Source organism: Molossus molossus, unplaced genomic scaffold (genome assembly GCF_014108415.1).
Source record: "Molossus molossus isolate mMolMol1 unplaced genomic scaffold, mMolMol1.p scaffold_m16_p_2, whole genome shotgun sequence".
NCBI classification, from domain to species: domain Eukaryota; kingdom Metazoa; phylum Chordata; class Mammalia; order Chiroptera; family Molossidae; genus Molossus; species Molossus molossus.
The window spans coordinates 93,880,411-93,906,336 of NW_023425355.1; the positions used below are offsets into that span (position 1 = coordinate 93,880,411).

The following is a 25,926-nucleotide window of genomic DNA, read 5'->3' on the forward strand; positions in this document are numbered from 1 at the left end:
TATAAACTTCTAATATATTTTTTAACAAGAAAACATTGAAGGCATGCCTACAAAAGTCAAGATCAAAATAAGATTGGTATCGATACCACTGTTTCACATTAAGGTGTTAACCAACACATTTGGACAAGAGGAGAAAAATGAGATATATAAGAACTGAAAAAAAAGTGGTAAAACTCTTTCTGTTTCAGATGACATGACTGTATACTCAGGAAACTTAAATAATCAACTGGAAAAAAAATATTATAAAAGTAATAGAATTCAAAGGTAGGACAGAATACTAACATGTGGAAATTATACTGGATCCAGTTTTGTGCATCCCCAGATGAGTTTGGCCCCACCTGCCTTCTAGGCCTTGGTTGCTTGCTCATTGGAGAGCCATGGCCTCTGCTGAGAGTCCCTCCCATAAAGCCTAGTTTGGCCTCCCTGGATAAAGGCTGGGCTCTAGCTTAACTTCTATCACATCTGCCATGGAAGAAGCCACTGCAGCTCCCATGCCCACACCCAACCCAAATGAACCCTTAAACACTTTAGTTCCTTCCACCACTTCTGAATTTAGATGAGACACTATGTCACAGAATATGGGATCTCGCTTTCCCAGAGGCTGCCCAGAGGGTCAGTGAGAGACAGGAACCATAAGGGAACTAGCAGATAAATTTATCTCTCTTCCTTTCTTCAAAAGACCATTTAAAGGTACAGTGAGTTCTATATAGCCTGTCCAAATACATCCAAATGATCCAATAACCGTCTGTGTTTTCTCATGAAGCTGTAGCCAATTCAGCAACGCACCAATTTTTCTTTCCTTCCTTCCCCTTTTCTAACTCTCACTACTCTGAGATTACAACTCCAACAAAGCATTGGCAAATAAGTATTGGCTCAAGTTCTGTTTTCTAAGGAACTCAGGCAAAGAAAGAACTCAATAGCCCTTTGTATACAAACAACAACCAATTAGCAAATATAATGGAGAGAAAGATCCGTTTACAATAACATCTGCACCAGGATAAACTCCAAATGGATCACAAATCTAAATGTAAAAAATAACACCTTATAAGCACTAGAAGAAAGCATAGGTGAATTCTTTAAAACCAGGGAGTGAAAAAGGCCTTCTTAATGTGACTGAGACCCCAAGAGCTGTAAAATAAAATATTGACACATTTTATTAGATGCACTTTTGTACACCACACAAATAATATAAGAAAAGTCAAAGTACAAATGACCAACTAGGAAAAATTATATACAACTCTTCTCACAAAGGCCTGATCACCTCCCCAAAACTGGGACTAAAAAGACCAATGATGCCCAGCCGGTGTGGCTCAGTGGTTGAGCGTTGACCCATGCACCAAGAGGTCGCCGTTTCGATTCCCAGTCAGGGTACATGCCCAGATTGTGGGCCAAATCCCAGTGTGGGGCATGTAGGAGGCAGCCAATCAGTGTTCTCTCTCATTGGTGTTTTTATCTCTCTCTCAAAAATCAATAAAGAAAAAATATTTTTAAAAAAGACCAATGATAAAAGAGTATACACATCACAGAAAAATAAACAAAAATATCAAGAAATATCCAACTGCCCTCTGAATAAAAGAACTACAAATTAGAATTACACAGAAATACCATTTCTCATGATTGGATGGCCAAAATCCCAAAGTTTGACAAAACATTCTATTGGCAAGGCACTATTTACATGCTAGTAGGAATGCAAAAGGAGATTCAGTAATATCTACTAAATGTATAGATTCACAGACTGAGAAATCTCAGCTCTGTAAATCATACAGATATTATCTGCACAAGTACAAAATGTCACATACAATTAATTAGTTGTGGCAATGGCTGTAAATATCAAAAGGGTGGAAACAACCCGGGTATACAAAATAGGAAAGTGGTTGAATGAATGTGGTATAGCCACACAATAGTATACAGTCGTCAAAAATGAAGCTCTCTGGTTACTGACATGGAGAGAATTCTAGAATAAATTCCTTGTTTTAGAACTTAAGATCTACTCTTTTAGCAACTTTCAAATATAAAATGCAGCATATTATTAACCATAGTCACCATGTTGTACATTACATCCTGATGACTTATTTACTTCATAACTGGAAATGTTATACCTTTTGACCCCCTTTACTCTTTTTGCTTATTCTTCATCTCCTACCTCTAGTACCACTAATCTTTTCTCTACATCTATGAGTTGTTTTTTTTGGTTTTTTTAGATTCTACATATAAGTGAGATAATATGGTATTTGTTTTTCTCTGTCTGACTTATTTCATTTAGCATAATACCCTCTAGGTCTATTCATGTTATTGCAAATGGCAGGATTTAATTATTTTTATGGCTGAGTAATATTACACTGTACCATATACCAAAACTTCTTTATCCATTCATCCATTGATGGACACTTAAGCTGCTTCCATTATCTTGGCTATTATGCAGAATGTTGCAGTAAACATGAAAATTAAGAAGGTGGTCCCAATGCCTGCAGCTGCAGAGAGAAACTGAACAGCTGGGAAAACGGGAGAAAGAGGGACACTTATTTTTCACTGTTTATACTTTAATATGCTTTGATTTTAAATCATGTGCATATATTTCTTTAAAAGACACTCTCTCTAAAAACATACAAAGAAAGTATGTCTGGAGGAAGGGCTACTCAACAAATGGTGTTGGATCAATTGATTAACTATACAATAAAGTTACACCCTCACTCTACCTTACACTAATATAAATAACAATTGAATTAGAGAGATAAAAGTTTTTTTTTAAAACTGAAACCAGCTAAGGTAATGGTGGCTGTGTAAATCTGAAACTCCCAACATATCCTCTAAATATAACTGAGACTGAGATCATCCAGATGTCAAGAGTAAAGAACAGAAATTAATAAATATCAAGGAGAAATAATGTAATAAGAGTTTATGAAACTCAAAAAAAAAAAAAAAAACGAAGGGGTTTCTACCTAGGATGTAGAAAGTTACAAAGGATATCCTTTTCACCCTGACCAGAAAAGCTGGACAAAAACCCAGAATCTTCATTTTCTTGACCCAATAAGAGAGCTAAGGTCACAAGGGACCAGGCTAGATGGGCTTATGGTGGCAAGTACCCTTGGTGGTGATCTTAAGTATAGAAACTTCCAGTTTCAATGAGAGCCCACACCCTAGAAACCCAGAAGACAAACTAGCCAACCCCAGTCTCTGGCCTTCCTCTTCTCCAAAACAAGAAACAGGTTCCTGTAATTAAAACATATATTTGTCAACAGGATTCTCATTTTAGCTGAAGGAATTCACTGTTCAATATAGAACAGAATTTCTCACTCTTGGCACTATTGACATTTTGGGCCAAATTCTTTGTGGTAAGGGTTGTCCTGTGCATTGTAGGATATTTAGCAGCATCCCTGGTCTCTACCCACTAGATGCCAGTAGCATCCTTCCCATCAGTTGTAACAACAAAAATTTCTCCAGACATTGCTAGGTGTCTCCTGGAGATAGGGTTGACATATGTTTACTAATTAATTGTTTGTTTCTATTATCTGAAATAGAAATTTAACTATTTTTGTGTTTTGCTAAATATGGCATCCCTAACTGAGGGGTAAAATCTCACACCCATTGAGAACTACTGACCTAGACCCTCAAATATGAACATGAGCAGACAACCAAAAATCATCAAGCATTTGAAGAACATGCAACCACATTCAAAAAGCTCTTCCTGAAATATTACAAAAATATTCCTTTTGGTTTAGGGCCTTTAGACTTTCTGTTTCCTCTTTCTAGAAACCTAAATATCTGAAGGAATTCACTGTTCAATATATATCTAAATATCTATATGTATGTGAGGGAGAAAGCCAGGATATAATAAATATGCAAAGAGTCTCACTGCTGTGGCTCAGTTGGTCGAGCATCATCCCATGCATGGAAAGGTCACCGGTTCGTTTCCTAGTCAGGACACATGCCCAGGTTGCGGGCTACATCCCCAGTAGGGGGCGCGCAGGAGGCATCTGATGGATGTTTCTCTTTTTCTCTCCCTTCCTCTCTCTCTAAAAAAATCAATAAAAACATATTTTAAAAAAAGTTTGACCCGAGAAATTCTCTCAGAACAATGAACAAAAGGACTCAATGATAGTAAGTATGAGAGAAAAGTTGGGACCTATCTGGAGAGTACATCCAGATTATACCATTGTTCGTCTATTGTTTCTCAACCCCAAGATCACTCCTCTACAGTCTCCTCTAATTCTGAAACTGGGACTCTACCAACCACAATTCTAGGACTCCCTTGCTGGCTGTGTTCCTCCTTTTGGGTTCTGCTAATGGGAAACACTGGTGGAAGACTACAAGGCAGGAAAAAGGGAGGAGGGACTCTCAACACCCATCTGCATCTTTCCAATGGAAAAGATAGCACCAGCTCCAGCTGCCAGTTTCATTAGGCCCCCTCTGAGGTACCAGCATTAACTGCATAGCACCGTTATCAGCAGAAGTTGGAGCAATAGATATATAGCTACAAGGACTCCACCTCCAAGATCCTAGGTTCTGGTCATGCCATCCTTTACCCTTATGCCTGAGTTTTTACAATAGTAGCTGGTTTCTGTAGTTACTAATATCTGGCTGCCCCATTTTTGCTCTCTCAGCATTCTAACACCTGTGTAAACCACACACTATATTGAATTATCTTTGTTGAATACTTAGTGTGGCTTCTGTTTTCCTGTCTGAAGCCTGACTGATACAGTGTTTGGTGCCAAAAGCAGTCCTAGGAAATAAACCTTTACAATGACCTTGCATAACAGACAAAGTAGAATACAGTGCAAAGAATAGTACCAGGAATAAATAATGTCATTTCATAATGCTGGGATGGTTATTTTCATCAAGATAAAATAACAATACTAAAGGTGTATGCAACTCTTAACAGAGCTTCAAAATATACAAGGTAAGAACTGGTAAAACTTCAAGATAAAATAGACAAATCCAGTCATAATCTGAGATTTCAATACCCCTCTCTCAGTAATTGGTAAATCAAGTAGACAGAAGAAAATCAACAAGGATGTAGAACTGAACAACACTATTAACCAACTTGACCTAATTGATATTTATAGAACACTCCACCCAACAACAACAAAACGTACTTTGTTTTCAAGTGCACACAGAACATTTACCAAGATAGACCATATGATAGGTCAAGTCTCAACAAATTTACAAAGATTAAAATCATGCAAAGTATGCTGTTTAACCACAATGAAATAAAATTAGAACTAAAAACCCAAATATAACACATAGGTCACAGAAGAAATAACAAGGGAAATTGGAAAATATCCTGAAGTAAATAGAAATGAAAACACAACATACCAGAATTTGTGGAATGCCACTAAAGCAGTGCCAAGGGAGAAAGTCATAGCACTGAATGTTTACATTAAACAATAAGAAAGGTCTTAAATCAATGGCCTTAGGGTCCACCTTAAGTGAATTTCAGAAAGAGCACTGGCTCTTGTGTGGTCAAGGATAAGGGAAAGAAGACACAAAAGACCATATATTCTATTAGTACCTTTATATAAAATTACCAGAAAAGGCAAATCTACAGAGAAAGAAAACAGATTAGTTCTTTCCTGGGACTAGGAAAGGGAGCGGGGATTGACTGCAAATAGATCAAGGAAATTTTTTGAGGGGATAGAAATGGTCTAAAACTGAACTGTTCTAATGGTTGCACAGCATTACATTTTCTAAAAAGCACCCAGTTATATACTTGCAATGGATGAATTCTATAGTGTGTGTGTGTGTGTGTGTGTGTGTGTGTACCTCAATAAAGCTGTCTTTAAAAACCATTGAAATATGTAGGAATGTGTTCTAAGAATGTTAAGCCAAGAAAGACAGAATATAATACTGGATCAAGCTAAATGTATTGAGATGGGCATGCTCACCAGAGATTCTACATTTAATGTGTTAGCTCAAGCACTCAGTTTGCCTGACAGAAACATAGACTAAATCATGGTTACATTCAATGAAGTTGAGATACCAGAATATCCTTGTCATTATGTAAAAGGTAAAATATAAAAACATAGACAAATAGAAAGATATAGTGTATTTCCCATGTGTGATTCTTTCATTTACCCATCTCCACTATACCACTATATCTCTTGAAAGAGTACTTTAGGGAGGTCAGATAATAAATGGAGTTTTGACCTAATTCCATTTCAGAGTGAGCCCAGTGAGTCTATGGCCATTTTTCCAGTTCTTGAATGTGTAATTGGAATTGACATCCCTGGCAACTGATCAAATCCCCGTATCAGCCTTCTGGCCTGTGGAGTGATGGCTATGACAGTAGAAAGGACAAAAGTCATTGGAATTCCCCACACTCACTACCAGAATAGTAATTCAAAAGCATGCTTCAGGGGGAAAAATCCAAGATGGTAGCAGAGTTAAGTGGAAGGTACACTCACCTCCTCCCAGGACCAAACTGGAATTACAGCTAAAATACAGAACAACCAGTCTGAACAACCAACTGAAGACTAGCTGAACAGCAGTCTTATAACCAAGGATTTACAGAAGAAGCCACATCGAGATTGGTAAGAAGGGTGATGGCGTGAAAAGAGCGGGCCCCACTCCCACAGGCAGTGGCTGTGATACTAAAGGTTCTGCTTGAGGAGCTTGGAGTCTCAACCCCACAACAAGTCTCAATAAATTCAAGAAGATTGAAACCATATCAAGCATACTGCAAAACACACAAAGACATGGGGGCTAAATAACATGTTACTAAACAATGAATAAGCTAACAATGAGGTCAAGAAAAAAAAATCAAAAGATAGCTTGAAACAAATGAAAATGAAAACACAATAACCCAGTATCTTAAAAAAAAATTTTTTTTTTTTGCCCTGGCCGGTTTGGCTCAGCGGTTAAAGCATCGTCCTGCGGTCTGGAGAGACCCGGGTTCGGTTCCCACTAAGGGCATGTACCTCGGTTGCAGTTTGTCCCCGGCCCTGGTTGGTTGTGCGGGTGGCAGCCACTCGATGTGTCTCTTTCACATCGATGTTTCTCTCTCTCTCTCTCTCCCTCCCACTCTATCTGTACAAAAAAATGGAAGAATGTCCTTGGGTGAGGATAAAAAAAAATTTTTTTATTTTAGATTGAAAGTGGAAGGGAAAGATATGTATATAAAGAGAAACATTGATTGGTTGCCTCCTGCAAGACCCCTACTGGGGACCGAGCCCACAACCGGGCATGTGCCCTGACTAGGTATTGAAGCAGTGACCTCTTGGTACATGGAATAACACTAAACCAACTGAGCCACACCGTCCAGGACACAACCCAATATCTTATACAACACAGCAAAAACAGTCCTAAGAGGGAAATTTATAGCATTATAGGCCTACTTCAAGAAACAAGAAAAATCTCAAATAAACTAAGTTTACACTTAAAGGGAATAGAAAAAGAACAAAAAAGCCCAAAGTGAGTAGAAGAAAGGCAATAATAAAGATCAGAGCAGAAATAACAAAATAGAGTCAAAATAAAAAAAGATTAACGAAACCAAGAGCTGGTTCTCTGAAAAGATAAACAAGATTGATGAACTATTAAAGAGATTCATCAAGAAAAAAAGAGAGGACCCAAATAAATAAAATCAGAAATGAAAGAGAAGTGACAACTGACACCACAGAAATACAAAGGATTTTAAGAAAATATTATGAACAAATATATGCCAACCAATTGGACAATCTGGACTAAATAAACTCCTATAGACATACAATCTTCAAAAACTGAATCATGAAGAATCAGAAAATCTCAATAGACTGATTACAACTAATAAAATTGAAGCAGTAATAAAAAAATAAAAAAAAAAACTCCCAACAAACAAAAGTCCTGGACCAGATGGCTTCACAGATGAATTTTACCAAATATTCAAAGACTAGATTATGGCAGAGAGCAGTAGACTTTTCATAGTCCTGAGGCAAGATCTAAAGATGTACTATTGTCCCTGCCAGTTGAAAGTAAAATGTTACTTTAAGGTAGAAGATAAGCAGTTAATGATATATACCAAACTTCTAACACAACCACTATTAAAAAAAAAAAGAGGTATAATATACCCTAAGAAGCATAAAACACCAATCAGAAAGAATATATGTACCCCCATCTTTGTAGCAGTACTATTTACAATCGCTAAGATCTGGAAACAGCCCAAGTGTCCATCAGTAGACGAATGGATCAAAAAGCTGTGGTACATATACACAATGGAGTACTATGCAGCGGTAAGAAAGAAAGATCTCTTATCCTTTGAGATTACATGGAGGGACCTTGAAAGTATCATCCTAAGTGAAACAAGCCAAACAGAGAAAGAGAAGTTTCATATGATCTCACTTATTTGTGAAATATAATGAACATAACAGTTTGAGGAATGGGGTAGTCCCAGAGACGCGGAAGCGGGGTACAGACTGACAATCCCCTAAAGAGTGGGGAGGTGGGGGAGGGATGAACCACAGAACTTATATGCATGTATGCATGAACAGTGGACATGGACAACAATCTGGGGAAGGGGCAGGGAGGGATGGGGAGGGGAGAATCAGTGGGGGAAAAAGGAGAAAAATCTGTAACAAAAATTAATCAATAAAAATAACTAAATAAACAAAGAGGAAAAAAAAGAGGTATAGGCAACAAAGAAGATAAAATGGAATTATAAAATTTAATTAATATAAAACAGGACAGAAAAGAGAAAAAAATGAAAAAATAAATGAGACAACTAGCAAGATGGTAGATTGAAAATAGAAAAAGGACCTAAAGTTGAAGGTCATGCAGACATTGAAAAGAAACTTTGACAAACAGCCCCTATCCTAAATAGAAAACAGAAGACAAAAGAGTGACATTTTTAAGGTGCTGAAAGAAAAAATAAAAACTGAGAACCCAGAATTTCATGCCCAGTAAAAACATTTTTCAAAACTGAGAGATAATTCTCAAACAATGCTAAGAGCATTCATTGCCAGCAGATATAAACCACATAAAACATTAGAAGAACTTCTTTAGGCAGAAGGAATATGACACCAGACAGAAACTAGAACCTCAAAAAAAAAATAAAGAAAGAAAGAATGCTAGCAATAGAAAAAAACAAAGGAAAGTAAATTTCATTATTTTCTCTCTTTTTTTTTTTTTGGTTAATCTTCACCCAAGGATATTTTTCCATTGACTTTTTTTTTTAAGAGAGATTAGAAGGCCCAGTCTGTGTGGCTCAGTGGATTGAGCATCATCCCATGGACTGAGAGGTCCCAGTCAGGGCACATGCCGGGTTGTGGGCTTGCTCCCTTGGGGGGTGTGCAGGAGGCAGTCAATTGATGTTCCTATCTCTCTTTCCATTCTCTCTAAAAAAGAGAGAGAGAGAGAGAGAGAGAGAGAGGAAGGGAGGTGAGAGGAGAGAGTGAGAGAAACATTGATGTGAGAGACACATCGATTGGTTGCCTCCTGCACATTCCCCAATTGGAATGGGAATTGAACCTGCAACCCAGGTTGTGAAAGCACCCTTGACTAGGAATCAAACCTGTGACCCTTCAGTGTGCAGGCTGACACTTTAACCACTGAGCCACACTGGTCAGGGCTCTCCTTTCTTTTAATTGCTTTAAGAGATAACCAATTATCTAAAGCAAAATTAATAGCAATGTATCATGTGTTTATAGCATAATAGTCCAAAGAATAAAAGGATAGAATTGGGAATGTACTGCTTATAAAGTGGTATAATATTATCTAAAGGAAGACTTCAATTAATTCAATATGTATATTTTACACTCCAGGGCAACTACTAAAAATGTTTTAGGTCATGGTTGATAATTAATAGTAGAGATAAAATGGAATAATAAAAAAGGCTCAATTAACCTGACAAGGCAGAAATAGAGAACAAAAGAAAAAACTAAAACAAATAGAAAAAAACTAGCACAATAGATTTTAATTTAAATATTTCAATCATCACATTTTGTGTGAATGAATTAAATACACCAATAAAAATAGAGGGTAGAATTACATAAAAAAGCAAGACCCAACTATATGCTGTGTATAAGAAACTCACATTAAATATAAAGACACAGCTAGGTTAGAAGTAAAAGAATGAAAAAGGTATACAGTGCCAGCTCACATCAACAGAAAGTTCGGGTAGTTACATTTATATAAGAAAAAGTAGACTTCCGAACAAGAAATAGCATTAGCGATGAATACAAACATTAAATAATGAAAAAGTCCAGCCCGGCCAGAGTGGCTCAGTTGGTTCAGCATCATCCTATGCACTGAAAGGTTGCCAGTTTGATTCCCAGTCAGGGAACATACCTGGGTTGAGGGTTCGATCCTAAGTTGGGGCACATATGGAAGGCAACTCTCTCTCTCTCTCCTTTCCTCTCTCTAAGCATGTCCTCTTGTGAGGATTAAAATAATAATTTTTTTTGAAATAATGAAAAAGTTCATTATTCAAGAAAACAATAATTCTAAATGTCTTCAACTAACAACAGTGCATCAAAATACATGAAGCAAAAACAAATAGAACTGAAAGGAAAAATGGACATATCTACAGTTATAGGTGGAAACTTTCACAATCCTCTCTCAGTAATTGATAATAAAAGGAAGCAGAAAAACAGTAAGGATATAAAAGAATTAAACAACACTATCTTTGGCAAGTATGTTCTCCCATTCAGTGGGTTGTCTTTTCATTTTGTTGATGGGTTCCTTTGTTGTGCAAAAACTTTTTACTTTGATGTATGAAAAGATGCTCAACGTCACTCATTATCAGAGAAATGCAAATCAAAACCACAATGAGATAGATATCACCTCACACCTGTCAGAATAGCTATCATCAGTAAATCAACAAACAAGTGTTGTCCAGGATGTGGAGAAAAAGGAACCCTCATGCACTGTTGGTGGGAATGCAGATTGGTGCAGTCACTGTGAAAAGCAGTATGGAATTACCTCAAAAAAATTAAAAAATGGAACTGCCTTATGATATAGCAATTCCACTACTGGGAATATATTCGAAGAAACACAAAACACTAATTTGAAAGAATACACGCACCCCTATATTCATTGCAGTGTTATTTACAATAGCCAAAATTTGGAAGCAGCCCAAGTGTCCATCAGTAGATGAATGGGAAAAAAAGCTGTGGTACATTTACATAATGGAATACTGCTCAACCGGAATAAAGAAGGAAATAAGTGAAATAAGCCAGTCAGAGAAAGACAAGTACCATATGATGTCACTTATATGTGTAATCTAATAAATAAAATAAACTAACAAACAAAATAGAAATAGACTCAGATACAGAGAATAGACGGACAGCTGTCTGGGGGGGGTGGGGTCTGGGTGAAAAAGGTGAAGGGATTAAGCAAAAAAGTAATAATAATAACCTTCATAGACAGACCACAGCATGGTGATTACCAGAGGGAAAGGTGGGTGGGGGAGGTAGAAGAGGGTAAAGTGATGATAAATGGTGATGGAAGGAGACTTGACTTGGGGTGAACACATTATACAATATACAGATGATGTACTATAGAATTGTACCCCTGAAACCTATATAATATTGTTAACCATTATTACCCCAATAAATTCAGTAACAAAACACTATCAACCAACTTCATCTAATTAGCATTTATAGAACACTCCACCCAATGTTAAGAATACAGATTTTCTTTTAAGTGTACATGTAATATTCACCAAATAAAACTATATTGTGGGTCATAATATAAACTTAACAAATTTTTAAAGAATAGAACTCATACAGAGTTTGTTCTTGACCATAATGGAATTTAACTAGAAATCAATAACAGAAAACTATCTAGAAAATCCCCCAATATTTGGAAAGTAAACAAAAAACTTCTAAACAGCCCTTGGATTAAACACAAACTGTCAGAAGGACATTAACATTTTTTAATGAATTAAAATGAAAACACAATTGCCTGGCCCTGGCCGGTTTGGCTCAGCGGTTAGAGCGTCGGTCTGCGGTCCGGAGAGACCGGGGTTCAGTTCCCGCTAAGGGCATGTACTTCGGTTGCAGTTTGTCCCCGACCCTGGTTGGTCGTGCGGGTGGCAGCCACTCGATGTGTCCCTTTCACGTCAATGTTTCTCTCTCTCTCTCCCTCCCACTCTATCTGTACAAAAAAATGGAAAAATGTCCTCGGGTGAGGATAAAAAAAAAAAAGAAAACACAATTGCCTGGCTGGCTGGTGTGGCTCAGTGGTTGAGCGTCAACCCATGCACCAAGAGGTTGCAGTTCGATTCCTGGTCAGGGCACATGCCCAGTTTGTGGGCCAAATCCCCAGTGGAGGGAATGCAGGAGGTGGCCAATCAGTGTTCTCTCTCATCGATGTTTCTATTGCTCTCTCCCTCTCCCTCTAAAATCAATAAAGAAAAAAATAAAATGAAAACGCAATATACCAAATTTTTCAGGATGCACCTAAAGCAGTGCTGAGAAAAAAGTTTATAGTATTAGATATTTATATTGGAAAAAATAAATGCTTACATTGAAAAACAAGAAAGATCTAAAATCAGTAATTTAAGTTTCCACCTGAAGAAACTAGCTACAAAAGAGATACAATTAATCCCAAAGCAATCAGAAGAAAGTAAATAGTAAAGATAAGAGATAAATCAATAAAATTTAAAGCAGGAAATCAATAGAGAAAAATCAATGAAACCAAAGGCTGGTATTTAGAAAATATCTGAAATTAATATAAGTCTAGCCAGACTGCTCAGAAAAAAAAAATAAGAAAATAAATAAACTACAGTCCTGGCCAGTTTGGCTCAGCAGTTAGAGCGTCAGCCCACGGACTGAAGGGTCTTGGGTTTGCCTGCCAGCCAAGGGCACATACCTGGGTTTCAGGTTCGATCCTCAGCCCCAGTTGTGGTCTTGCCGGAGGCAACCAGACTATGTGTCTCTCTCACATCGATGTTTCTCTCTCTCTGTCTCTCTCTCTCTCTGTCTCTCTCTCTCTCTGTCTCTCTCTCTCTCTGTCTCTCTCTGTCTCTCTCTCTCTCTCTGTCTCTCTCTCTGTCTCCCATCCCCTCTCTCCCTTCCACTCTGTCTAAAAATCAATAGAAAAATATCCTCAGGTGAGGATTGTCCAAAAAAAAAAAAAAAGTAAGAAAAGAAATAAACTATAGTATCATAAATGAAGAGAAAGCTTCACTGCAGATCCAACAGACATCAAAAGGATAATAAAGGAATATATATTAAAAAAATATTTATGTCAATAAATTCAAGAACTGAAATAGAGAAAATCCTTTAAAAACATAAACTACCAAAGCTCATTCAAGAAGCTATGGATAGCCTGGCTAGTGTGGTTCAGTGGCTGAGCATCAACCCATGCACCAACAGGTCGCCAGTTTGATTCCCAGTCAGGGCACATGCCTAGGTTGTGGGCCAAACCCCCAGTGTGGGGGTATGCAGGAGGTGGCCAACTGATGTTCTCTCTCATCAATGTTTCTATCTCTCTCTCTTTCTCCCTTCCTCTCTCTAAAATCAATGACGAAAAAAAATTTAGAAACAAAAGAAGCTATGGATAACCTGAATAGCCCTATATCTGTTAAAGAAATAGACATTGTAGTTAATAACTGTCTCACAAAGAAAAGTGTACGTCTAGATAGTTTTGATGGTGAATTCTTTTGTATATTAATTTCACCCCAATAAATTCAATTTAAAAAGTAATATTGAAGAAAATTTAAAAATAAATAAATTATGGCTCTATTGTAATAAATGTATAATCCATTTAATGGTAAAAAAACAAAAGAGTAAATTTGACCAAATATTTAAGAAGGAATACCATTTCTGCACAACATCTTTGAGGAAATAGAACAGGTGGGAACATTTTCCATTTCATTTTATGAAGCCAGCATTATGCTAATATCAAAACCAGACATAGATAGCACAAAAGAAGAAAACTACAGACCAATATACCTCAGCAAAATATTAGCAATTTAAATCCAGGAATATATGCAAAGGATAATGTATTACAACCCAGTGAAGCTTATTCTAGAAGTTCAAGGCTGGTTCAACATGCAAAATTCTATCAGAATAATTCACCATAGTAACCGATTTTTTTAAAAAGCATATCATTATTTTTATAGATGCAGAAAAGGTATTTAACAAAATCCAAATCACAATAAAAAATAAAAGTCTCAGCAAACTAGCAATACAAGGGAACTTCCTCAACTTGATAAAAGGCACCTTCAAAACACCTACAGAAAACATACTTAAAAGGTGAAAGACTGAATGCTTTCCCCCTAAAATCAGGATAAAGAATGACTGCTCTCATCTCTTCTATGTAACACTGACAACGCCACAGATTCTAACTATAAACAAGGCTACTAGAACTAATAAGTGTATTTAGCAAGGTTGAAGAATACAAGGTTAATATACAAAAATCACCTGATAAAACTACAAGCCACTATATGCACGGACTACACAGTGAGTTGGGTTGGCTCCCTAATAGCCTTTAAGGTGTATTACAAGAGTCCCAGCCATTATTATCTTCCTCCTATTTTGAAATGGTTCTTTTTTATTTTTGTACATTTTGGCTGCAATATTGGTGGTAGAATATACTATAATATGGATCATCTCTACTTCGGCATTTATTTAGTTATTTATTATTAGACCTCAACTACAGTCTTTTTCCCCTTCCGGCTCATTTCCCCTGTAGGATGTACTGTATGCAGTCATGAACTTTGCATTAATATATTAGAAATCTACATATCTGTTTTGTACTTTTTATACTGTCAGATACTTATAATAAAAACTTTTACTAAATTATTGAATAAATTTAGTCTTATTAGAAAATTTTTAAAAATCAACTGATAAACTAATTCTAATATATACACTACTGAAGCGAGCACAATAAACAAATTCTAAACTTGATATAAAAAGGCAAAGGACCTAGAATAGTTAATACAATTTTCAAAAATAAAGCTGGAGGACTAAAATTGCCTAATTTCAAGATTTATTATAAAGCTATTGTCATCAAAACAGTATGGTATTAGCATAAAGATGAACAAGAAGATCAATGGAACAGAAACAGACCTACATTAGTATGACCAACTGATTTATTTAACAAAGTCGCAAACATAATTCAATGGAGTAAAGACAGTCTATTCAATAAATGATACTAAAAGAAGTAAAATTGCTTTGCAAGAACATAAACCTCACACCTTTTACAAAATTTAACTCAAACAGATCATTGATATAAATATAAACACAAAATTATAAAACTTTTAGTAAAAAAGACATAGGAGAAAAGCTTCAGGATCTAGGGCTAGGCAAAGAGTTCTTAGATTTGACACTAAAAACATAATCCATAAAAGAAAAATTGATAAATTAGACTTAATCAAAAAGTTTAAATCTTTGCTCTAGTAAAGATATTGTAAATAAAATGAAAAAAAAAAAGAAAACAACAAACTGTAGACTGGTGGAAAATATTTGCAAATTATATATCCACAAATAACTTGTATGCAGAGATAAAAACAGTACCTGGGCTTTTAGTGTTGCTTTGAAGACTAAATGAGATAATACAAGTAAAGTCCTTAGCATAGTGCCTGGCAAATAAAAGCATTCAATAAATTTGAGTTATTATAATTTTATTATCATTGATGTTAGAGCATTCTCTAAAGTTAAGAAAATATAGCAAGGCAAATGTTCCTCAACAGAGAAATTGTTAAATTATATTACAAGGAATATTAAGCAATGGTTTAAGAGAATGAAGTAAATCTATATGCACTAAATCTATATAGAGATGTCCAGAATTGTTGTGTAAAAAGGATATTGCAGTAAAATTTTATAGCATAATCTCATTTGTGCAAAAAGAAAATTATATCTTTTGTAGAAATTTTTCTAGGATGATACTCACCAAACTGCTAACAGTTGTTATCCCTAGGGATGGAAGTGGAATAAGGAGGGGTTCACAGAAAAGGTAGGATGTGGAGTAAATTAAAGAGGATCTTTCACTTTTAATTCTATTTATTCCTAGATTGTTTGAATTTTTACAAAAATATATTCCTATATTATTTGTGAAACAAAAAGAATCAACTCTCGTTTAAAAGAGCAGTGATAAAAATAACTTTCTGATTGCCTTGGCTTATGGAGTCCAGGATGAAGCACAAGCTTACCTTGGACTGAAAGACTTCACTGAACACAGACTCAGTTTCCATTTGTAATTTAACAAACATTAAAGGTGTGCTGCTTGTTGGCCTGGCAGCGCAAAGGACCGAGCTACTGCCCTGGTTGTGTGACAAACTAGCTTTGTTATGTTATTGTGGTACAAATGTTAGACTGTGGAGTTATTGAGGTCAGGGAGCAAGTCTTTCTTTCTCTGTATCTCTAGCTCGTGACAATGGGACTGGTTCAGAGTTGGCACTCAATTAAAGGGAGGACAGGACAAGATCTTAATTAAAAGTTGGCTGTGAATAACAGTGTTGTCCATGCCGGTGAACTGACACATGATCGCCATCTAGTGGCATCAAGTATTCCCGCAGAACTTAGAAATGAGAAGAAGGGGACTTTTCTTTCTGAGGTGTCCAGACACTTCAACAAAACAGCATTGACTAAGGCTACGACCCTAATGAGAAAAAATTCCCAACCATGGGCTAAAAGGTCAAGGTTTATGTCTTTCCGTGTTGATAAGATGACATCTAGGTACTCTTGTGTCTTAAGTCTCCCCTATCACCACCCTACCATCACAATGCTGCAAACACCTACCTATATTTGCAAAGTCCACACTTGCCACATCTCCATCACACTCCTCAAAAAAAATGAAGCACGTATGATAATAGGTATATGCACTCATGCCTTCCCAAAGTTGACTAAAGGCTAATAAACTTTCCTAAGCCAGTCCGGTCAGGACAAGATACAAAACAGGACTAGAAAAAAAAAAATCATCCATAAATTTTGCCCTCCGGGTTCACCATCTTTCTGAATCATCTATTGAAGAATGAGTGACACTCTGAAAATATCTAGTGAACCTTTAAAATGTTTCACATTCCAAAGGGCAACAAGGAAACCCACCTTGAGCTGGCCCTGTAAGTACCATGCTGTGATAAACCTTCACTTGCCCACAAAGGTCCTGGGGAGCAGATTTTCTTCTCTGGCCTCCTTTGAATATCAAAAGAGTCTGCAAAACAGCTTCACTGTTTTTTTAGGGAAGCAACTGGGCTATTCAGAGGCTAAGAAATATTGGACCTTGTGTTTATGGACTTGGGGAATCAAAAAGAATCATGAAGGGACACACTGGTGGTTAATCTGAAAAATCTCGGTATGTATAGATCTGTGACATCTACATGCTAACTAGAACAACATTCCCGTAAAATGTTGCTCAGCAGACCAAACAACAACAAAAACTTCCCAAAGACTCCTAAGAGAGTGATACTGTCTCACTTAGGGTCAGTGGGGAAAGGAGCCCTAAGCAATTGTATGTTTAGGAAAGGCTGCTGTCCACCTTCTGGAAGTATACATACAGGTTTAAAGTTTTCTTATAATCCCACCTCCTCCACTTCCACACAGTATGTGCCTCATAAATGTAGGAACAAAAACAGTGGTGAAACTTGGCTGAAACTCGGTCACCAGTTTGGGAGTATGCCATACACAAGAGGTTTGTGGGTGGGCTGCTGTGGAGCAGAGCAGACATGAGTGAGTTTGTCTCTAGCACCCTGCTCTGGAGTTGCAGAGAAATTGGGAATGATGAACAAGATGGATCCATCAAGCTACCGCCAGCCTAAAAAAAGCAAGAAGCCCTGATATCTATTTATATGCAACTCCCGGAGGGCTGAAGTGGTTCTTCCTAATAGATGAACATTCAGTAGCAATCAAGTCTTGAATGGGAATGTTTTTAAGACCTTATATTGAGGGTGTTGATGGAGATAATGAACGTTTGAGCTGTGGGCAGTACATTTAAAATGATAACAGAATATGTAGGGAGATGTACTTGTAGGAAAATGTGTTCTTCCGAGTGTCCCTTATTTCATACTAGCAAAAGTCCATGGTTCCTGCTGGTACTAGAAAAAAAGCGACGTGTCAGCATAAAGAAAAAGCTGAGAAGAGACAGCATGAGAAACGAGTTACATTCTGTGGAAGGTTCCAGATAGGAGTGTCCGATGACAACTATAAGAGAGAGCACTCCTTACGGTCCAAGTGGAATGCAGGCCCCGTTCCGCTGTGCTTCTCCCTACCCCCTGCCCTGTCTTCCTCGCAGGGCAATGGGACTCAGGGCCACTCCTCTCCAGAGACAGGGCACTCTTTCGAGATGTCTCTCTGGCCGCTCCTGCACCGAGACTGGCGCCTGGTGCTTCAGCCCCAACCCGCCTTCCTCCTCTAGGGCCAGCGGCGGTGTGAGCAGCCCGGCCCCGCGGGCAAGTCACCGGGCCCCTGCCCGCAGCTGGGACACTGACTCGACGTGCGATTTCACTTTCGGTGGATCGGCCTTGCCTGCAGCCCCGAGAGCTGGGAGCCGCTGCCTTTGGGGCGCAAAGAACCCCGGGGCTCCCGGCGGCCACCCCGCGGGTGGGGACCCGAGGACGCGAGGGTGGGCGGGTGGCGCCCCTACTCACGTAGCGCTGTAGTTTCCTCTCGGGGGGTGACTTGACGAGCCAGCCGGTGCACACAGCGTCGCCTGCGCTCATCGTGGCCGCCGCCGCCGCCGCCGCCCCTTCCTCCAGCTGGGTCGGCCGCTCGCGGCAGGAGGAAGTCGGGCCAGGGATTCCGACGGGGCGGGCCCAGCGCCCGCCCGCCCAGCACCGCCCAGTGCGGCAGCCGCGACCCCCGCCTCCGGCCGCCAACCCCCGAGGGGACGGGCGCCACCGCCTGCAGCGCGAGACAGCGGGGGAAGCAAGCGGCAAAGCCCGGGAAGCCCCTTCGAGCAGGAGCCCAGCTGAGTGGCCTGTTGCCGGACCACGGAAGGAGCCCCTCGACCTAAAGAGAGTGCAGTACGGAACAGTCCCCCGTTGCCCTCACCCCCACCCGTGACCAGTCACGTCAAAAGGGTTAGTCTCGGGGCCTCCGGTCCGAAAGCCTAAAGCTATGATTCGCACCTGCTATGTATATAGTTAGGCAGTAAGAAAAGCATTGCCTTCTCTTTGACTTCCCTGTTCCACTTGTTTGCAGAGAAACGGTTCTTAGGGGGACTGAAGTTTTGCCACCCCGAAATATGCATTTTGGGATACTGATTTCAAGCTGGTTATTAAGAAATGAAAGGCTCAATCAACAAGGAAACAACGACCTTAGAGGGGCGGGGGTGGAGGGATGGGAAGAGATTAACCAAAGAACCTGTATGCATATATGCATAACCCAAGGACAAAAACAATAGCGTGGTGAAGGCCTGGGGTGAGGTAGGGCTGGGTGGTCAGGAGAAGTGTGTGTGTGTGGGGGGGGGGGGGGGATAGAGGACATCTGTAATACTGTCAACAATAAAAAATAAACTTAAAAGAAAAAAGAAACAAAAGACTCAGAAATTAACTTTAACCCTCCTCCCTTTCCTTCGTAAGAGATTCAGATGGAAAAAACTACTTTAAAAAGCAAGTTCCATCAGTCGTTGTAGCCATCTTTAGGGTATAGCCATTCCTCTTCTAGTTCAGACAATATTCCACCTCAATATCCTATAATCTCTATCAACCTTTATTTGACGTGTATAAGATACAGAGAGAAGGAAGATTGGAAAAGTTTACATGTATACACACACACACACACACAGAGCTACTACAATCCTCATTTCTATAATTGATCTTTATAACTTCCTTCTTCCACTACCCTCCCTGTTCTCCCTTTGCTCTACAGGCAGGACCTCGGCTGGTCAGAATTCTCCATGGGGTGAGTGACCCAAACCTTTACTCCCACTGAGTCTGAATCCTCAGTGGTCTTGCCTGGACATAGCAGTAGGATGTGCCCCAGAGGATCTTTTAGATTCAAAACATAATCCTACTAATCCTGTTGTTTACCAGCAACCTGGTTTCCATATGATAATCAACATCAACCATCCAAGCTAGCTCAGTAGACTCCTGGTTTGCCTTTTGGTATAATGGCATAAAGAACCCTAAATGGCCAGATGGGAACCTCAACTTGCCATTTGATGGAACCAATGTTGTAGCCCTGGTAGAAGCATTCCTACCTTGGGGACCAGCAGAACTCAAAGCTGTGGGAATGGGAAGAGACACCTTGAGAGTGTATTACTAGGTGTGATTGTGAGAAGAGTCATGTCCACTTCCACCTCTTATTTCCTAGACCCATGAATTCTAGCTATGGATAAGCAGCATTATATATAGATCACCAGTTCAAAGTATTAACCTCATTCTGTAAGATAGAACCTCCACCTTTCAGGGTATTTTTACTGACTAGTGTAATAACTGAGTCTTTAATAGATTGGCCATCCCTGGTGCTTTAGGGCAATGAGGTATACGGTAAGACTAGTGCAGTTCCTTAGCATGAGCACACTGGCACATGTCTTTTGTTTTATAATTTCTTTGGTGGGAAGCACTGTTATGTGAGATACTGTAAAGGTGAATAAGGGGCAGCAAGTCTGTGAGTGGGAATGTTGGCAGCAATATGGGTTACAATAAGTGCCTATTCAAGTAAGGACAAATTGCTGTCCCTTCCAGATAAAGATGGTCTGATTTCATCAATCTGCCACCAGGTGGCTGGCTGGACTTCCCAGGGAATGATACCTTATAGGGGGCTCACTGCTGGCTTCTGCTGTAGGCAGATTAAGTACATGGCAGTGGCAGTGACCATATCAATTGATGCCAGTCCCTGGGAGCCTCATCACTCATTACTAATTCCCTTAAGCTTGCTCTCACCTCTGTATAAACAAAACAAAACAAAAACTCCTCATTATACTCTACTCAGTTCAATCCATTGAGTCTAACTTTTGCTTCCTTCTGAGACCTTGACCAATATACCTAGTCATGAAGAATGCCTATGACGTTACAGGCGTGAGTCAAAGGAAAGGGTGTCATGCAGCAATAGGGGCCACAGAGATATGAGCCACCTTCTCGAGCAATTTTGCTGTACCTTCCAGACCTGATTGAGTCTGGTCTCAAATATTCTACTTGCAGAGGATGATCAATTAGCACCCAGTTTATCAGGGGCAGCTGCAGTTACATGGTGCCTTGGTGCCCCATGGTCAAGCATTCAGACTTTGCCATAGCTCAGGAGCAAGCCAGAAGCTGCTGGTCAAAAGAGAAATACTTCTTTTGTGGTAGAGGACATGATTTGCCTCAAAACTCTAGGGGTCTGCCCTAGCCGGTTTGGCTCAGCAGTTAGAGCGTTGGCCTGCGTACCAGAGAGTCCCAGGTTTGGTTCCCACGAAGGGCACGTACCTCGGTTGCAGTTTGTCCCCAGCCCTGGTTGGGGTTGTGTGGGTGGCAACCAGTCGATGTGTCCTTCTCACGTCCATGTTTCTCTCTCTCTCTTCCTCCCGCTCTATCTGAAGATAAATGCAAAAATGTCTTTGGGTGAGGATTAAAAAAAAAAAACTCTAGGGGTCCACTGTATGTTTCTCCTATTGGGATTTGCCAGAGACTCCATGTAGACTCCCAGTATGTCAATGGGCTCTATCATGTTGAATCTGCATGATCATTAAAAACCAGTTGTCCTAAACCTGCTGAAGAACCTTTTTTTTTTTTTTTTTAACCCTGGGTCCTACTGAAAATATGCAGCCTGACAGATTACTTGCTGAATGCATTGCTGTGACACAATTAAATGTATTATGTGTTGCCTGTGGAATCTGAAGAGCCCCACAAAATGCTGTGCCTCTTTCTGAGTAGTAGGTGGTATAAGGTGCAGCAACTTGTTGAATACCTGACATGGTCTGGACCACCTCAAACAATCATTGAGGGTTAGTCTCTTGAGTTTTTGTGGGTTTTAGCTCTCATCCTCTGGCATACATGTGTCTTATAAAGCATTTATGCTACCTCTTGATCACCAGGTTCAGTAAGCAAAATGTCTTCAATGTAATGGACTGGCATGATGTTCACCATGATTGCAGCAACAATCAGGTTCCATTCAGCCTGGATTATGACTGAGCCAGAGAATAGACATAGCCCTGAGATAAGGGACTAAAGTCGGACTTATCTTCCTTCCAGATGAAAGCAAGCTGCTTCTGATAGTCTCAGCTGATTGGTATAGAGAAAAGAGCATTTGTCAGACAAATAGCCACTTACCAGGTGCCAGGGTCTATGTTGATTTGCTCTAGGAAAATAACATCATCCAGATGGCTTCAATTCACATCACAACCTGATTACTTTTACAATTACCCACTATTCATCTCCAGGCTAACCAGGTAGATTAAATAAGGATGTGATTCCTGCATCTTTCAGAGTATACTGTTCTCCCTTCCAGAGGAACCTAAATTGCTTCTTCATGGTCACGCCTCCTAAACTTAGGGAGAGATGACCTTATATTACAATTTTCATTCTCCTTTCATCAAGCCTCATCCAAGCCTCTTTGCACTCCAGCCTGGGGAGAGGACATACTTTTTTATTATTATTAATTTATTTATTTCTGTTACAAATGCCCTCTTCCCCCCCACCCCCCCGCACACACCTTCCTCCCTATCCCACCCACCCCCAAGCATTGTTGTCTATGTCCATTGGTTACACATACATACATATAAGTTCTTTGGTTTATCTCATCCCTCTCCCCCGCCCCCCTCCTCTGAGGTTTGTCAGTCTGAACCATACTGGAGAGGAGATACTTTAAATAGAATGTGGTTTTCAGTACCTGGATTCTCTTTGTGGCTTCCCCATTAATTGTTTATTTAAAATAGGTTTAGTGCCCTGGCCGCTGTGGCTCAGTTGGTTGGGCATCATCCTGTGCACCGAAACGTCGCAGGTTCAATTCCTAGTCAGGGCACATACCCAGCTTGTGGGCTCAATCCTTCTCATGCTGGAGGAAGCTGATGGATGTTTTGCTCTCGCATCCATGTTTCTGTCTTACTCTAAAAATCAATAAAACATTTTTAAAAATAAAAATAAATGAAATAGGTTTAGTTTGTCAGTTTATTAAGTACTATAAATCTTATAACTAGAAGGATTTGTGAAAACAAATGTCCACTATTATGGAAGAGTTTCTATTTCAGTTATGTTATGATGGGCAAAGTGGCCATGCATCTAAATTATTCTCTGTAAAAAGAGAAAAAAATTGAAAATAAAATGTCTCTCCAATTTCTGAATCAGAGACAGACAAGGGGAGATAACTTACATGTGTGAAAGGCCAATATTACGGGAAGAGGGCTATGCCTTCCTGTATTCCCACTTCCCACCCACTTCTTGTTCAAATAATCTATGAAGTACACGAACGAAAGGCTTAGACTGCCATAGTACAATTTCAGCTAGGGAAACTCTCTTTTTGCCTATATGAATATCCATAAAGTGCTTCTCTGAGAGTGAAAGCAACCTAATTCCCATATGAAATATGAAATTTGACTTTATTACTATCAATGATAGTCTTTTTCATGTCTTATAAAAAATCCTGACTTCATATCTATTACTGTTACATTTAAAATAGTATGGCTGCTCCTTGCTCATGGCTCTGGTACCGCCATGGCTCCCAAAGGCAGTCGCAACCTCTTGGCCAAGTCCTCCACACTCTTCTTTGGGAACACCTTCATCATGTCTGCCATCCCCATCTGGTTATACTGACGAATATGGCATATGGATCTTATTCAGTCTGCTGTTCTGTATAGTGTGATAACCCTAGTAAGTAAGCACTTATTTGGTAGCCTTTACCTACAAAAATGTGAAATTTGTTCTCTAGCACAAAGTAGCACCGAAGAGGGAAGATGATGTTTGCAAAGAAGTGACTCGAAAACTTTCTGAAAGATCCAACAAAATGTAACTCAATATTTGTTTATTGGTTCTTTTTTGACAGACTATTGAAATTACATGAATTGAAAGGGAAACTCGGAGTACCAGGACATTTATTAAAAGGCAAAATATGTCTTGCAAGGTGCTATAATCATAAGAGAAGAAAGTAACTTGTGTCCTTGATCTGTCAGAGGTCACAGTAACCTGGACTGAACTGCTATTATTTGTTATAGTAGCAAGAAGTTAATAGCTGGTTCGGTGTGTTCCAAGCACAATATTACAACTTTTTTGGAACCACAAATATCAGCATTAATCCTCTTCTCTCCCCTTTTCCCCCATTCAGGGAGTGGGGTTAAACTGTATGTTTACAAGTCTCTGAATTTGTGATTTGAAATAACTCAAAGTTAAAAAACTGGTTTCTCCAATTTGGGGAAGAGAAAAAAATAAAATAAAATAAAATAAAATAAAATAAAATAAAATAAAATAGTATGGCTTTTTCGCAACAGGTTTGCCAGCAGCACACAGGTGTCATGAGTACCACTGCTAAATCTAAGTCAAAATAGAAAAGAAAAGACTCATATCAACATTGTCATCATTGGACATGTAGATTCAGGCAAGTTTACCACTATTGGCCATCTGATCTACAAATGTGGTGGGATCAACAAAAGAACCATCGAAAAAAAAAATGAGGAGGCTACTGAGATGGGAAAGGGCTCCTTCAAGTATGCCTGGGTCTTGGATAAACTGAAAGCTGAACATGAGCATGCTATCACTGCTGATATCTCCCTGTGGAAATTTGAGACCAGCAAGTATTATGTGACCATCATTGATGCCCCAGGACACAGAGGTTTCTCTCTCTTTTTTTTTTTTAATGTACACACATATTTGCTTTGGTTTTTTTGTTTGTTTGTTTGTTTATTGATTTTTAGAGAGAGAAAGGGAGAGGGAGAGAGAGATGGAAACATGAATTGGCAGCCTCCTGCATGCCCCCCACTGGGGATCGGGCCCACAATCTGGGCATGTGCCCTGACCAGAAATTGAATTGGCAACCTCTGGGTGCATGGGTCGACGCTCAACCACTGAGCCACACTGACCGGGCGACACAGAGGTTTTTGAAAAAACATGATAACAGACACATCTCAGGCTCACTGTGCTGCCCTGATTGTTGCTGCTGGTGTTAGTGAATTTGAAGCAGGCATCTCCAAGAATGGGCAAGCCTGTGAAAATGCCCTTCTAGCTTACACACTGGGTGTGAGAAAAAAATGGATTTTACTGAGCCACCCTATAGCCAGAAGAGATATAAGAAAATCCCTAAGGAAGTAAGCACCTACGTTAAGAAAATTGGCTACAACCTTGACACGGTAGCATTTGTACCAATTTATGGTTGAAATGGTGACAACATGCTGAAGCCAAGTGCTAACATGCCTTGGTTCAAGGGATGGAAGGTCACCCATAAAGATGACAATGCCTTTGGAACCACACTACTTGAAACTCTGGATTGCATCCTGCCACCAACTTGTTCAACTGAAAAACCCTTGTGTCTACCCCTCTAGGTCATCTACAAAATTAGTAGTATTGGTACTGTCCCTGCAGGCCTAGTGGAGACTGGTGTTCTCAAACCCAGCGTGGTGGTCACCTTTGCTCCAGTCAACTTTATAGCTAAAGTCTGCTGAAATGCACCATAAAGTTTTGAGTGAAGCTCTTCCTGGGGACAATGTGGGCTTCAATGTCAAACATGTGTCTGTCAAAGATGGTCGTCATGGCAAAGTGGCTGGTGACAGCAAAAATGACCCACCAATGGAAGCAGTTGGCTTCATGACTCAGGTGATTATCCTGAACCATCCAGGCCAAATCAGTGCCAGATGTGCATCTGTACTGTGTTGTCACACAGCTCACAGTACATGCAAATTTGCTGAGATGAAGAAGATTGATCGTTGTTCTGGGAAAAAGCTAGAAGATGGCCCAAAGGTTTTGAAATCTGGTGATGCTGTCATCGTCAGTATAGTTCCTAACAAGCCCATGTGTGTTGAGAGCTTCTCTGATTATCCTCCTGTGGGCAATTTTGCTGTTCATGACATTGAGACAGTTGCTGTGGATGTCATCAAAGCAGTGGACAAGAAGGCAGTTGGAGTTGGCAAAGTCACCAAGTCTTCCCAGAAACCTCAGAAGGCTAAATAAAT

The 25,926-nt window shown here is 39.4% G+C and overlaps 1 protein-coding gene and 1 pseudogene across 4 annotated transcripts in view; one reads left to right on the forward strand and one right to left on the reverse strand.

The window, feature by feature from the left end:
• The window catches only part of GAB3 (GRB2 associated binding protein 3), a 71,934-nt gene extending 53,308 nt beyond the window's left edge, over window positions 1-18,626 (reverse strand). For 3 of the 4 annotated variants that reach the window (XM_036271505.1, XM_036271506.1, XM_036271504.1), the window contains exon 1: window positions 18,500-18,626. In XM_036271505.1, the coding sequence (XP_036127398.1) occupies window positions 18,500-18,571 (72 nt within the window). In that variant the 5' untranslated portion in view covers window positions 18,572-18,626. The remainder of the gene's footprint in view (window positions 1-18,499) is intronic. The other variant, XM_036271503.1, reaches the window with a different exon arrangement.
• Window positions 18,627-24,316: 5,690 nt separating this feature from the next.
• Window positions 24,317-25,924, forward strand: LOC118635838 (annotated as a pseudogene).
• The last annotated feature ends 2 nt before the right edge of the window (window positions 25,925-25,926 follow it).